At 50.2% G+C, this 14,917-nt stretch overlaps 1 protein-coding gene across 17 annotated transcripts in view; it reads left to right on the forward strand.

The window, feature by feature from the left end:
- LOC138916693 (liprin-alpha-1-like) overlaps positions 1–14,917 on the forward strand; it is a 104,229-nt gene that overhangs the window by 2,985 nt on the left and 86,327 nt on the right. For 2 of the 17 annotated variants that reach the window (XM_070229859.1, XM_070229858.1), the window contains exon 1: positions 14,005–14,373. The exons of 12 other annotated variants lie outside the window; for them this stretch is intronic. In XM_070229859.1, coding sequence (XP_070085960.1) covers positions 14,320–14,373 — 54 coding nt within the window. In that variant the 5' untranslated portion in view covers positions 14,005–14,319. Of the gene's footprint in view, positions 1–1,141; positions 1,232–3,368; positions 3,541–14,004; positions 14,374–14,917 lie in introns of those variants that run through there. 3 more of the 17 variants (XM_070229856.1, XM_070229857.1, XM_070229855.1) reach the window with 3 other exon arrangements.

The raw sequence follows: 14,917 nt of genomic DNA on the forward strand, positions 1-14,917 counted from the left end.
TGAGAGGGGCTGTCCTAGAGCCCGTGGCCTGGAGACATGTTTCTAGAAGTGATTCATAGACGAATCCGTGGCCCTGTGCCTCTGCAGTTCCCGGTCTCTCTGCAAGCCCACCTTCAGCCCGGCCGCCCAGCCCAGGCACAGCCCCTTCGAGGAGGCGCTCTGCTGCCTCAAGTACTTGTGGGTGCGTCCAAGTGACTTGTGGTGCTGGGACTCTCCTGGGGGGTGGGGAGGAGAGGGCTCAGATTCCGCTTCTGCCCCTCGCCGGCATGCGTCCCTGGGTGTGTGACTTACCCTCTCCGGGAGCTCAGTCTCCTCGTCTGAAACCTGGAGAAAAATCCAGCCTTCCAGCTGGCAGAACTCGTTCCTGTAGCTGCTGGATCAAATGACCACAAGTTTAGTGGCTTAAAACAACACTCATTTCCTGTCTCTAGTGCTGGAGGGCAGAAGTCCTAACAGGTCAGCAGGGCTGCGTCCGTTCTGGAGGCTGGAGAGGACGACGTTCCCTGGCCTTCTCCAGTTTCTGGGGCCGTCCGCGTTGCACCCTCTGCTTTGCTCTCTCTCTCACATGGCTGTCCCCCTCTTGTAAGACCCCGTGATGACATGGGCCAACCCAGATAATCCCGGATTGTCTCCCATCTCAGATGCCTAACTTCGTCGCATCTGCGGTCCCTTCTGCCCTGTGAGGTCACGTGTTCACAGCATCTGGGGCCTGGGATGTCAGCTTGTTTAGGGGCCGTATTCTGTCCATGACAGTCCTCGCTCTGAGCCCCAAAGATTCATGTCCGTACTACGTGCAGAATACATTCTGTCCATTTTAAAAGTCTGAGTTGGGTTTGGGTGGGACGGGGGTTGTAGCTCGGTAGTGGTACTGTTGCCTTGCCGACTGCACAGTGAGTAAATCCTGTGGCTTATGTGGTGGCAGCAGGAGTATTACGGGCCACCGAGGTCCTAGTTCTTGAGAATACTTGACTGACTGCGTGACCTTCACTTCAGAGCAAACTTCCCTTAAGACCTGCTGGTGTTCGGTCTCCGTGCTTGGTCCTCTCTGCTCTTTCTGCCGGAGCCGTGTTGCCGCGGAGGCGGCCTGGTGACCCAGAGTGTCCTAGGCGTGTTCTGAGTGCTGCGTGTCTGTCGATCACAGGAGCAGGCCAGAGCCGGGAAGCAGACCCCGCCCGCGTCCCCTGCTCCTCAGCCGGCACAGGAGAGGCCGCCTTCGAGCCCCGTCTATGAGGTGGGTCTTGCGTTGTTTGTGAGTGAGTCTCTGGCTTCTTGAAGCCATCCCTCCTGGGGCAGTGCCGCCACCGCGGACGGCGTGGGCTCCCTCCTCAGCTCTGCTAGGTGCCCATCCACAGAGGGCGGCTTGGCGAGCAGCCTCCTGGTGCTGGGGGACGCTCCCGGGCACACGGCCTGCTTCTCACCGAGAATGGCCGTCCTCACTGGGCTCCTGGACGAGGCCCCCTTGCTCAGCCAGCCCGCAGCCCCCCAGTGGGGTCTCCGAACACCGAGTGGATGGCTTCTGGTCCGGAGCTCACGTGGTCATGCTGCATTTGCGCTGACCCCGCTGTTCTAGAATCCGCATCCGGCGGCACCCAGCTGCCTCTCCCGCGTGGCCTCGCTTCACTGGAGCCCTCTGCAGCTCTCCCCTCCCTCAGCCCCTCTTGAACGTGTCTGCTCCAGAGCCTCTGTCCTTGGCCCTTTCTCCTCAGTTGTGTCGTCAGTGCCTAGTGCCTGCCTGTGTCCCCAGGGCCTGCTAACACGGATCCCCATGCTCTCTCCTGATCTGAGTTACTGAGCTGCCTGCCTCAGCTCTCCTTCGCTCCGTCACGGGGTCTCCGCATCTCCCTCTCTCGGGAGCACCCCTGCCACCACCGTCCATGGCCATACCCGGCTGAGCCCCGAATTCCATCCCTTCTCTGGCCCTGCGGCCACTGTCCTGGTTCCCACACCCGTCTTCTCTCCCTGGACATTAGCCCTCAAAGATCATTGAGTCGCAGGGGATGAGAACTAACTCATATCAGCTGAGGCATAAAGGGACGAGGATGCGGGGAGAGCTGTGGGCCGGGGCAGCAGGCCTGGCCTCAGGTCCACAGTCTCATCACCACCAGGGTCATCTCCTTGTGTTGCTGTTCCCTCTGTGTGGCGGCCGTGTCCTTCTGGACTTCTGGGCGGGTGTGTTGGATGTGGCCTTATAATTCGTAATCCAATGGAAAACGGGGACCTTGAGCCACCCCCCCCATCATGTTCCACTATTGGCCCGTCACTGAGCAGTTGGTTCTTGAGAAGGCCAAGATGGCATGCTGTCCCTGGCAGGGATGGGAGGTGGGTCCTAGATCAGCAGCCCTGCTGGAACCCTGTGCTGGGTGGGGCAGAGGTGGTGTTGCTGGAAGATAGGAGAATAGGGTGCTGCCAGTGTGGGATGCCCGCCGTAGCGCCCACCTGCTCACGGTGCCCCCACATGACTAAGCTGAGGGTGCGGGCAGCCAGCTCGTGCCCCCACACCATGGCCTGGCCTTTAATCCTCCAGTCCGTTCCCTTTGAATCCAGGGGGACCTTGCCAAAAGGAGCCTCTGGCTCTGTCCCTCCCTCTTTAACCCTTGAGTGACTCCTGGTACCTGGCCTGGAGGTGGAGTGCCCTCTCTGTGGCCTTCATAGTACCTCTCCCAGGCAGCATGCACTGTGCTGCTCATCCTCCATCGAGAGCTGGTGCCTGAGCACCGGCCCTTCCTGGAGCTTCTCCCCATGCCCCGCCGCCTCTGGCTCCTGAGGGCGCCTTCAGGAGGACCCTCGTTGGAAACACTGGTGAAAGCCACCGTTGATGATCAGGAGTTCAGGACTTGGGTTCGAGCTTGGAAGTCCCGGTGCTTGTGACCAGGGAGTTGGTGATTTCCTCCTGCACGTGACCTGGTGCTCCCTCCCTCCCGCCCCTCCGCCAGAGGACTTGGTTAGGACAGAACCTGGCCGTCCGCGGCCTTGCCAGCTCTGGCCGTGTGATGGGGTGACATTGTGAAGCTGCTGGGTGGCCGTCGGAGGGCTGGGACCTGAAAAAGAAACAGGCCAGACCTGCCCCAGGCGACAGCCTGAGAAGCGCTCAGCTCGTGACAGCCGTGCGGGTTCCAGTTCCTGCAGGATTTGCGGGCGCTGGGGGGCGGTGAGGATGGGGGTTATTCAGGAAGAAGTGCCACGTGGTCCCTCTGAACACACTTAGCACGGTTAGAATCGAAGCCGTCTGCACACGTCGGCAGGTGTTGCCTCCTCTTCGTGTCCATTTGCTCGGTCTCAGCTGGACCGAGAAGTGGTCCGTGTGTTTCCCTTGGCCGTGGCAGCGACCCGCCTGGCCCATGTGAACTGTCTCCCTGGCTCTTCCCCAGGATGCGGCTTCGTTCAAGGCCGAGCCGAGCTACAGAGGCCCCGTGAGCGAGCCGGAACCCGTGTACAGCACCGAGGCCGCCGACTACCAGGACGCCGATAGCCAGCAGGGTCTGGCCTACGCCCCAGAGGCCGTCTATGAAAGCACGGAGGCCCAGGGCCACTATCCTGCAGGTACGGGGGGGCCCCTGTGGTGTTCCCCGGGCAGAGGGTGCCCCTGTTAAGTTGCCCTGTGAAAGTCGCCTTCTCCGATGACTGATCTGCCCCCCGCTGTGTGGTGCCTTCTGACCTGTCGTCTTAAGCCATTTCTCGCTAAATGTGTATTTCCCATGGGTTTCATCATATATTTCCAATATCCTAATGAAATTTAGTGGACAAATAGGATGGATTTCACAGAGAAAATATTTTTACACACCACCTTTATTAGAACACCTGTGTTTTGTAAATCCAATCTGTTTTAGGGGGTGGAAGACTGGAGGTTGACCCCTTTGGAACTTTGTCCTTGGCGGATGAGAGTTACAAAGCTTAGAGTCACACTGAACTTGTTAGTCCCGGTGTGTTGGTGTTGGGACCAGGGTGTCAGAGCCTTTCCGTCGGGAGCTGAGTGAGGTGTCATGGCAGGTGAAGGAGGAAAGCGGCACCTAGGAAAGTGGAGGGTACGTGGGTTCCGGGGGCCTCTGGGCTGTCTTGGTGCCGTTTTACTTGCTCATAACAGGTGCCTCTGTGGTGCTTTCAGGTGGACCGAGTGGGTGCACACTTACACTCTCGTGATGGGTCTGCAGCAGTGACTTAGGAGATGAGTAATGACAAGCTTAATGTGCTTCTTGGCTTAGTCAGTCCTTCTGAAAGATTGATTAGCCAAACATTTGGGTTTCCTTTTTTTTTTTTAAATATTTTATTTTTTTCTTTTTCTCCCCAAAGCTCCCCGGTACATAGTTGTGTATTCTTTGTTGTGGGTTCTTCTAGTTGTGGCATGTGGGACGCTGCCTCAGTGTGGTCTGATGAGCAGTGCCATGTCCACGCCCAGGATTCGAACTAACGAAACACTGGGCCGCCTGCAGTGGAGCGTGCGAACTTAACCACTCGGCCACGGGGCCAGGCCCTGGGTTTCCTTTTTAACATCTAATTCGCGCTATGCAGGGCTATAATGCTCCTTCTCTGTTGGGTTAGAGAATCATTAAGTTTTTTGTCCTCTGAATCTTATAAATTACGAAGTTCGTTTAGGTCAAATTTTATTACCACAGCTTAGAAGGATTGGTCAAATTATGTTTTACTGGGATTTTCATGTATTTATCTTTTCAGTAGTTTTGTTTGTTTGGTTTTGTAGCTGTGTTTGTTTTCATGTAATTTGGGGCACTTACACTGAAGTGTGTGTCAGATACCGCGTATTTGATAAGGTGGTTTTTGAGAGAATGGTCTCAGGGGCCCTCGCAGGGAAGGGACAGGAGTGTGTGCAGTCCAGTGTGGAGCGGCGGAGGCCATCGCACCGGCGGAGGAGCCGGTCGCTTAGTGGTTTGTTTCCAGCCACTGCTCAGTGTTGTAGCCTGGAAATGCCTCGCCGGGTGGAGAAGGTGGTGACGTCAGCGGTCCCTGAGCCCAGCGTTTCAGAAACGCAGGAACCACTGAGTGAACACTTTCAGGACCCTTCCGATTCCTGGCGTTTGTCTCATGTTTCGTGGCTAATAGTGTGACCAGAGAGGCATGTGCTTAACTAAATGCATTTGTATTCCTGGCACTTTATGTTGGCACGTAATGCTGTACTTATAAAAGATTTAGCTGTAGCATACATCAGAGAATTTCCCCAAGCGTAAGTGTGCACCTCAGTGACTTTTTCACTAAGTGAACACACTCTCGTAATATACCGCCTACATTAAGGAGTGAAACATGGCCAAGCTTCCCAGAAGCCCCCTCGTCCCCACTCCCAGGAACTGTCCCCCAAAGCCGGCAGTGGTCTTGGCTTTCCACCATTGATGACTTTCCCGTGTGCTTGACTGTCTAAGTGAAATAAAGTTATACGTACATTTGGTTTCTTGGTTCTTTCATTCAGTAGTACCTTTGTGGAATCCACTCGCATTGTCTCGTAGCTTTGTTCTTTCTTGTCTGCTGCCCAGGAACCCAGTCTCTGAATTTACCATCATTTATTCTTTCTGCCATTCTTGGGTATTCTGGATGTTCCTAGTTCAGACGAACGCCGCCCTGCATATTCGTGCTTGTTTCTTTGGTGCAGGTATGTATGCGTTTCTGTTGGTGTTCACAGGAGTGGCACTGCAGAGGGCCAGGGTCTGCGTCTGTCCAACCTGAGTAGACACTGCCCAAAGTGGCGGTGCTGCCGCCAGCCGTGTGTGAGCCGTCCGCCGTTCCCCAGCGCTTGGTGTCGTCAGCTCGTTCGTTGTGGCTGTCCGGTGGGCACCGAGTGGAGGAGGCTCAGTGTGCTGTGGGCTGGCTGCTGCCCGGTGGCCGGGGACGCGCAGAAGCAGACTCTGTGTGTGTGTCTGTTGGCGGTTTCGAGATCCTCTCTTGTGAGTGCTTGTCCTTTGCCCGTTTTTCGATTGGGTTTTCTGTGTTGTTTCTTACTGAGTTGAAGGAGTTCTTTTCATATGTTCTGAGTACAAGTTATATATTCTGAGTACATGTGTGTGTGGCAGGTTATTTTACATTCTTGTGTATGTTTGCCCTTTGGCTCTCAGTGGTGTCTTGATAAGCAGAAGTTTTAATTGTAATCTAGCCCGATGGATCAGTCTTTTCAGTAATATTGAATGCTCTTTGTGTTCATTGGAAGATAGTATCACAAAGATCATGAAGATATTATCCTGTAAAAGCTTTATGATTTTATCTTTCACATTTAGACCTGTAATCCATCTGAAAGTGATTTTTGTTTGTGGTGTGAGATAACGGCCAAGGTTCCTTTTTTTTCCTTAAGTGTATGCTATACAGTTGACCGAGAATAATTTATTAAACAGACCCTCCTCTCCCCAGTGCACGACAGTGTCGTCTGTGTCATCAGGCAAGTGACCGTAAATATACGGGCCTGGATCTAGACTCCGCTCTGCCCCGTTGGTCTTTCTGTCGTCTTTGCACAAGCAGCACGCTGTGTAAATTGCTGTAGATTTAGCCTGTCCTGGCATCTGGTAATTTGAGTCCCCCAGCCTCGTTCTTGTGCAAGGCTAGCTGGGCTAATCTTCACCCTTTACATCCTCGGTTAAAATGTAGAGTCTGCGTGGCCGCCTCTCCCCGGAAAACGTGCTCTGATTTTCACTGAGATTGCGTTTCATCTGTAGACTAGCGTGGGGAGAAATGACAGCTTCTTAATATTGGTCTTACAGGGGCCCACGCGGTGTGCGGCGGTTAAGTTTGCGCTCTGCTTTGGCGGCCCAGGGTTTGCAGGTTTGGATCCCGGCTGTGGACCTGCGCACCACTTATCAAGCCGTGCTGTGGCAGGCGTCCCACGTATAAAGTGGAGGAAGATGGGCATGGACGTTAGCTCAGGGCCAGTCTTCCTCAGCCAAAAGAGGAGGATTGGCAGCAGATGTTAGCTCAGGGCTAGTCTTCCTCGGAGGGAAAAAACATGGGTTTTAAAATCCATGAACACAATATAGCCTTCTATTTATTTAGCTCTTCTTTAATTTGTCTTAATACTATACAGTTTTCTGTATATATATCGTCTACATGTTTAATTACATTTATTCATAGATATTTCACATTTCTTACTTTATTATAAATTATATTATGTAATTGTTTATTACTGTTATATAGTGATAGAATTGATTTCTGCGTATTCACTTGCTAAATCCATTTATTTCTAATAGTAATTCTTCTTGTATTTTGTAGGTGTTCACAAGTATGTCTGCAAGAGACAGTTTCTTTTCTTTTTTGTTTCCAAGTGCTGTACTCGTTTTTCTTTTTCTTGCCTCGCTGGCCTGGCTGGGACCTCCAGCACAGTGCTGAGTAGAAGTGGTGAGGGTAGGGATCCTCGTCTCCCTCCCAGTGTCAGAGGGAAGGCTTTCGGTATCTCACTGTTATATCTGATGTTGGCTGTAGCTTTTCCATAAATATTTTTATCGAAATATCCAAATTCTCCTCTATTAGTTTGCTAAGTGTTTTTTTAAATCATGAATTAAATTATTAAATTTTCTTAAGTGCATTTTCTGCATCTTTTGAGACAGTCCAGTTTTTTCCCTTTTATGTGGTGATTTACCTTTTAGTTTGCAATTCTAGAAGAATCCCAACCTGACCTTGATGTATTCTGCTTTCCCCGGATTTTGTTTGTTAATATTTTAAGATTGTTGCGTCTGTGTTTGTGAGAGCTTGGTCTGTAACTTTGCTGTCTTGTGTTGTCCTTGTTAGGTTTGGCTCATGCTCGTCTCCTAACACAAGGTGGAAAGCGTTCCTTGTTGATTCCCAGAAGAGCCCCTGTGAGACTGGTGTTTTCTTCCTTGCAGTTTTGGAAGAATTGACCAGCAAAACCAGCTGGTGTAAGGTTTTCTTTGTGAGAAGGCTTTTAGTTTCAGATTCAGTTATTCACGTGGAAATAGGATTTTTCTGATTTTATATTTCTTCTTGTGTCTGTTTGGGTAAGATGCTCTTTTTTCCTAGGAATTTGTTCAGGCCACCCAAACTTTCCGATTGTTAAGTGTAATATGGTTCATAATATCCTTATTTTGTGCAAGATCTCCTGTAATATCCCCTTTTAAAAATTTTTGATATTGGTAATTTGTCCTTTTCTCTTTTTCTTCATCGGTCTTGCTAGAGTCTTATGAATTGTAGTAGCCCTTTCAAAGGACAGCTTTTGGCTTTATTGATTTTTTTCTGTTTAGTATTTGTTCTCTATTTTGTTAATTTATGCTTTTTTCCTTCCATTTACTTTGTGTTCTGTTTGCTGTTCTTTTTTCTAGTTTCTTGAGATAGATGCTTAACTGATTTTGGCTCTTTCGTCTTTTCCAGTCTATGTATGTGAGGCTCCAGCTGGCCCTGTAAGTGCACCTTTAGCTGCATCCCGCAAGTTCTGAAAGCCAGATTTTCGTTCTCTCTTGTGTGAAAACATGTTCTGATGTTCATCGTGGTATCTTTTTTTACTCATAAAGTTTTTAAAGAATTATGTCACTTGACTTCCCAATGTTTGTGGGGATTCTCTGGTTAGCTTTTTGTTGGTTTCTACCTTCCTTGCATGAAGATCCCTGTCTTGGTCTTTTGGGGCTGCTATGATCAGATGCATAGACTAACTGGTTTATGAACAACAGAAGTTTATTTCGCATCGTTCTGGAGGCTGTGAAGTCCCGGATCAAGACACCGGCAGATTCCGTGGCTGGTGAGGGGCCGCTTCCTGGTTCGTAGACGGCCAGCCTCTCACTGTCCTCACATGGCGGAGGGGGCGAGGGAGCTCTCTCAACTCCAGACTAATCACCTCGCAGAGTCCCCGCCTCCTGATACCATCACCTTGGGGCTGACGAATTTTAGGGGGACGTAAACTGTCAGTCTGTTGTAATCTCTACGTACACCCTGCATTATTTCAACGTTTTGAAATGAGTCGAGCTTTCCTAATGGCCCAGCATACATTCATTTTTGTTAAACGTTCCTTGGGCCCTTGAAAATGTTATTTATCGGTGAGAATGCAGTGTTGTATGTATACCAGTTAGATCAAGTTTGTTAATCATATAATTTAGATTCTAGTAGCCACATTACATAAAGTAAAAAGAAATAGGTGAAATTAATTTTGATAATGTATTTTATTTAACCTAAATATCCAAAATATTATAATTTCAATGTGTAATCAACATGAAAAGACTACTGAAATATTTTGCCTTCTTTTTGTTGTGATAAGTCTTTAAAATCGGGTGTGCATTCTTGCAACACGTCTCAATTTGAAGTAGGCACATTTCAGGTACTTAATAGCTGCATGTGACTGTTTACTGGGCAGCCCAGTTCTACACTGTTACTTTTTTTTTTTGAGGAAGATTAGCCCTGAGCTAACATCTACCGTCAGTCCTCCTCTTTTTGCTGAAGAAGGCTGGCCCTGAGCTAACACCTGTGCCCGTCTCCCTCTACTTTATACGTGGGGCGCCTGCCACAGCATGGCTTGATGAGCGGTGTGTAGGTCTGCAGCCAGGATCTGAACCGCCGAACCCCAGGCCACCGAAGTGGGACGTGGGAACTTGACTGCTGCGCCACTGGGCCGACCCCTACACCCGTACCTTTTTTGGGTCTGTTTTTTCTATCAGTTACTGAGAGATGTGTCTTAAAGCCTCCCACTGTGATGTTGGCTTTGGTTGTTTCTCCTTTTCTATTTCTATCAATGTTTCTGTCTTTTGAGATCGTGTTGTGGGGTGCATTCAGATTTAGCGTTTTTATCTTCTTGGTGGATTGCACTTTATCATTGTGAAATGCTCCTCGTTAGTCAGGCTTCTTGCTGTCGAGGCTGCTTTATTTGATAGTGATCTTTGCCACATCGGTGTTCTCTTAGGTAGCGTTGGCCTGGGGATGTTTTGCTTTCACCTGTCTGTGATCTTGTATTTTTAAGCGTGCCTCTGTGGAGAGTATACAGCTAGTTTGATTTTAATCAATTTGACCATTTTTATCTTTTAATTAGAGCGTTTGCTCCATTTAAATATAATTGCTGGTATTTTGGTTTGTAGGTACCATGTTACTATCTGTTCTCTGTTTGTTCCACCTGTGCTGTGCTGTGTTTCTCTCTGGCCTTCTGTTAGACGTATCGTGGTGTTTAGTTCGGTACTTCTCTCTTAGGTTGTTGGCTGTGTACATTCCTAGATACAGGGTGCATTTTACATTTGAGCCTTATTTACTGCTTTTACTACCTCCTGACACTGCTGTTTCCTTTGACACTTGAACTGCACTGAACTCTCTCCCGCCTCCTGTGTCATTATCATACTTTTGAATTTTAGATACATTTTTGGCATTATCCTCGTTTTGTACAGTTAGTGCTTATGAAGGTTTATTCTCGTAGTGACCCTTTCTGTTGCTCTTCACTCCTCGTTTTTTCGTATTTCTGTCAGAGACTACTTTTCCCTGAAGAACTGCTTTCATAATCCTTTTAGTTCACGCCTGTTGGCAATGAGTTGTCTCATTCTTGTTTCCTGAAAAGTCTATATTTTGTCTTCACTTTTGAAGTGAAAAGTCTATATTTTGTCTTGACTTTCTATTGGGTATAGGATTCCAGGTTGGTGGTTATTTTCTTTCAGCATTTTATAGATGCCAATCCATTGTCGTCTGGCTTCCTTCCCTGTCCTTGAAAAGTCAGCTCTCAGTGTTCCTGTTGTCCCACTGAAGGTGGTGCCTTTTTTCGTCTGGCTCCTTTTGACACTTTGTTCTTGCCTTAGGCACACTCCGAAGGACTGCTGAAAACCAATGTGTGGTTTTCTTTGTTGAGTCAATGGCTTGATTCCTTCATCAATTTCAGACAAGTTTTGACCATTGTCTGTAGATGTTTCTTACTCCCTGTTCTGTCTTTCCTCACTTTGGGAGTCCCCATTTATATGGACATTAGACCTTTTACCGTGTCCTACATGTCTTTTGGGCTCCTTCTGTATTTTCCAGACTTTTTTCTTGTGACTTCTATCTGGCTGTTTTTTACTGACCTGTCTTCTGGTTCACTGATCCTCTCTTCAGTTGTGTTCAACCTGAGCTTAAACCCATAGATTGGGTTCTTAATTTCACTTACCCTATTTTTCAGTTCTAGAATCTGTTTTGATTCTTTGGTGAAAATTTTCATTTTGTCAAGTCTATTTTTGACCAGTTGAAGTCTGCATCTGATAACTACACTGTATGGGTCACCTCAGGGTCTGTTTCTATTTCTGTTTTCCTTTTTTCTCTTGGTCCTGTTTGTTGTTATTTTTCTAAGTGAACCTTGGGCGTTATGGATGAAAACCTGTGGAGACTCTAGGTGATGCTGTCTTCCCTCAGCGCTTCCTCTAACACACACCCAGAGGACAGACACTCTCAGTTCAGCCAGCTTCTGAGCGACTCTAGGCTGGATTCGGTCTTTGTAAGCCTCAGTCCTTATAAGCTGCCTTCATCTGCCCTCTCACCCAGGGTGTAGCCCCCGGGTCTCCATCTGAAAGCCTGAAGTGTTTCCCGGGGCCCCTCCTCCTTGGCAGGTCCTGAAGCCCAATTTTTGTCACCTGAAGACAATGAGATTCCTGAAGGCTCAGCCTCTCAGGCAGTTTTTGCACAGTGCTGGGCTCATTTTCTCTGCCTCCCTTTTCTCAGAGATCTTGGCGCCTTAAGTCCCGTCTGATTTGTCAGGCCTGTATTTGAATTTCTGTCTTCCCAGCCCCATGGAACTCTCCAGAGCTCTGTTAGCCAGTACTTTCTGCTTGGCTTTCTGCTGTTTTCTTCCCAGCTTATTGGTGCATTTCCCCAAATCCCTGAGGAACACCTGATCGTCCCATGCCCTGAGGGAGAGAGTGGCTCTCAGAATGTTAGACTGGCCTCAGTGGGCTGCCCTTTTGTTTGGAATCTTTGCCCCTCCAGTTGGCTGCCTCAGTATCTCCTTGATGCCTTCAAACAGTCTTAAAAGTGTATCCAGCTTTTCTAGTTGTTGGTGAGTGGATCTCCTGCAGGCTGTTTGTGTATGTAGCTGGACGTGGGCAAACAAATCGGTGTTCCCTCTCCATCTGAAGCAAGATGTCAGAGTCCTAGTAAGTATAGTGATCGTTATTGTTATGAGAGCAACCTAAACCCACTAGTCCTTGCTTAGTACCCCCTGTTCTTTTTCTACTCAGCATCCCGTTTGCCCTGGCCCAGCCACGTACACAGGGAAAGACGGAGCAGGTGGCCCACCCCACCAGGACACACAGGCAGCACCTCCGCTCCTGGCTCCTCTCTCAGCTGCTGCGCGGACGCTCCATCCTGGCACTGCTCCCTCCTCTTCCCCTTGCCCTGAGCCAGCCCAGGGCAGGCTTTGTGATGACAGGCTGGCAGTGGCAGAGGAGAAGCCTTAAGAGTTGGAAGGGGTTAAGTGACATTCTGTGAATTGATCACATGTGAGTCTTCACTTTGAGTGTTTAAACAAATTACTGCTTTTAAGCTTCCCTCCGGTTTCATTTTAAAGTTGAAAATGCAGATTTTGTTCTTGAAATCTAGTGCAGTGATTTTACAGTGTTTTTGAAAGCACCGAATGAGATTTTAATAAGACGTCTCACTCAGAGAGCTCCAGTATGTAAGACTGAGAAAAGAGAATCTATTTGGGTTGAATTGTGGGTGGGACCCCAGTTGTGGGTCCCCCAGAGTCCACCAATGCCTGAGACGGGGCGTGTCTGTAGGACTCAGAACGCCCTCGGGAGTAAGGTCTTAAAGCCACGACCTCGTGACGCCTGAGTCGACCTGTGTCGGGTGTGTTGGTTGTCAGAGCACAGGTCGAGGCTAAACTGGTAGCGGTATGAGGTGTGCTGGGGGCTGGAAAGGAAGAAGGTGCAGGTGCAGCCCGGTCGGCAGGAGGAGAAAGGACGAAAGATGATGCGGGGGACAGCTCGGGTGGTTGGGGTGACAGAGGAAGGTGCAGACACTGGGCAGTGTCTGGGGTGTTCTGGTTGTCACAGCTAGGGGCAGGGGTGCTCCTACACATTCTGCAGTGCGGCCCCCACAACGAGGAGTTACTACTATTCAGGACGCAGTGCCAAGTGGAGAGGCTCTGGTGGAGGAACCCAGGCTTCTCCCGGGGACTGCTCTAATCTCCAGTGGGGTGCGGCGCGCCCCTGTCGTTTCATCCTGAGTGCTCTTAGCAAGGCTTCCTCAAGCCCTTGCTGGGCTTAAGCTGGTGAGTAAATGAGGGAGAATTGACCTCGTAGTCCGCATGAGGTGAGACTAGCTCAGTGACTGCTGACTGAGGGTCCATTCTAGACGTCCCCTTCAGTTTAGATAGTGCCCCTCTGGTGGCCGTTACTGACTGCTGCTCTTGTAGGAGGAGGTGGCAGACCCCCCAGAAAATCAGGCTTATTTCTGTTGTGTTTGGTTTATGAAACAGTTAAATATATCCCTTCAAAGTAGTATTGGACTATTTGCATCTTGTCTCTTTTCTACACACTCAACTTGCCATCTCTTTGAAAGCAGCCCTGCCTTCTTTTCTTTTTTGAGGAAGATTAGCCCTGAGCTAACTACTGCCAGTCCTCCTGTTTTTGCTGAGGAAGACTGGCCCTGAGCTAACATCCATGCCCATCTTCCTCTACTTTATATGTGGGATGCCTACCACAGCATGGCATGCCAAGCGGTGCCATGTCCGCACCCGGGTTCCGAACTGGCGAACCCTGGGCCGCAGAGAAGCGGAACATGCAAACCTAAGTGCCGTGCCACGGGGCTGGCCCCGCCTTCTTTTTTTCTTTTTGTGAATCCTCTTCTTTTTGCTGAGGAAGACTGGCCCTGAGCTAACATCCGTGCCCATAATTCCTCTGCTTTATGTGTGGGATGCCTGCCGCAGCCTGGCCTGACAAGTGGTGTGCAGGTCCGCCCTCGGGGTCCGAACCAGCAAACCCCACGCCGCCCAAGTGAAGAGTGTGAACTTAACCACTGTGCCACCGGGCCGGTCCCCAGCTCTGCCTTCTTGTCTTCCTGTTTCTGTCCCTTTAATCGTCTGCAGGAGCCAGCGCCACCCCCAGCCCCTCTGTGACTATATCTGGTTCCGGGTTCCAGGTTCCGTGCTCCTGGGAGACAGTGGTGGAGGCACACAGGATCGCAGTCCTCAGAGAGCTGACAGAGCGGATCCTTTCTCACGATCAGTACAGGTTGTGAGCGCACCCTGACAGGAGGAGGTAGTTAAGAGGAAAGACACGACCCGGTGTGTGGGCAGGCCGCCTGTGTGCACACCGTGGTCCAGCAAAGGCCTTTCGGAGGGCTCACATTTGAGCCAAGATCTGAAGCTGAGCGGAGCCAGCCTGAGCGCTTTCCCGGTGCTGGGCCTGCTGGGGCCAAGGCCAGGGGCAAGGAACAACTTGGCCGCGTCAGGCCATGAAGCTGTTGCGGAGGTTCCTGGACCGGAGGCGGAGGGAAAAGACGAACAAGGTGAGGGGGACCAGGGAGTTGGGAGTCAGGTGGAGCCTTCCCCAGCAGAGCTGGGATTTTTGTTTTGTTTTTAAGGACTTCTGAGGGCCCGAGGGTATTGTGGCTTCTCAGGAAGGGGTTGAGGTGATTTGGGTGGGTTTTTATGACGCTGGTGCTGTGTGGAGAATGGGTTGAGCTGGAGGCAAGAACGGATGGGGAGTAGGAACCGTTGGTCCAAGAAGGCACTCCTGATGCCTGGGTTGAGCTGTGAAGTTAGTGCTTTGGGCCAGCACTAAAGTCCCCTTCACATCGCCCACCCCACAGAGCGCAGAGCAGTGTGCATGTGTATGATGTTGCAGAGCTAGAGAATGTTTCAGTGGCGGGTGTGTAACGGCTGTGTGTGTACGCCTGTCACGTGCACAGCACTGTGTTCAGATACTTCCCGAGTGCCTGTTACGGGGCAGGCACTGTTCTAGGTGCCGAAGAGTCAGGATGTAGTAAGGGGCGCATAACCCAGGTATGTTTCAGTTGTGCAAGGAGAGCTGGAGGACGGAAGGGCTGTGTG

Source organism: Equus caballus, chromosome 12 (genome assembly GCF_041296265.1).
Source record: "Equus caballus isolate H_3958 breed thoroughbred chromosome 12, TB-T2T, whole genome shotgun sequence".
In the NCBI taxonomy this organism is placed as follows: Eukaryota; Metazoa; Chordata; class Mammalia; order Perissodactyla; family Equidae; genus Equus; species Equus caballus.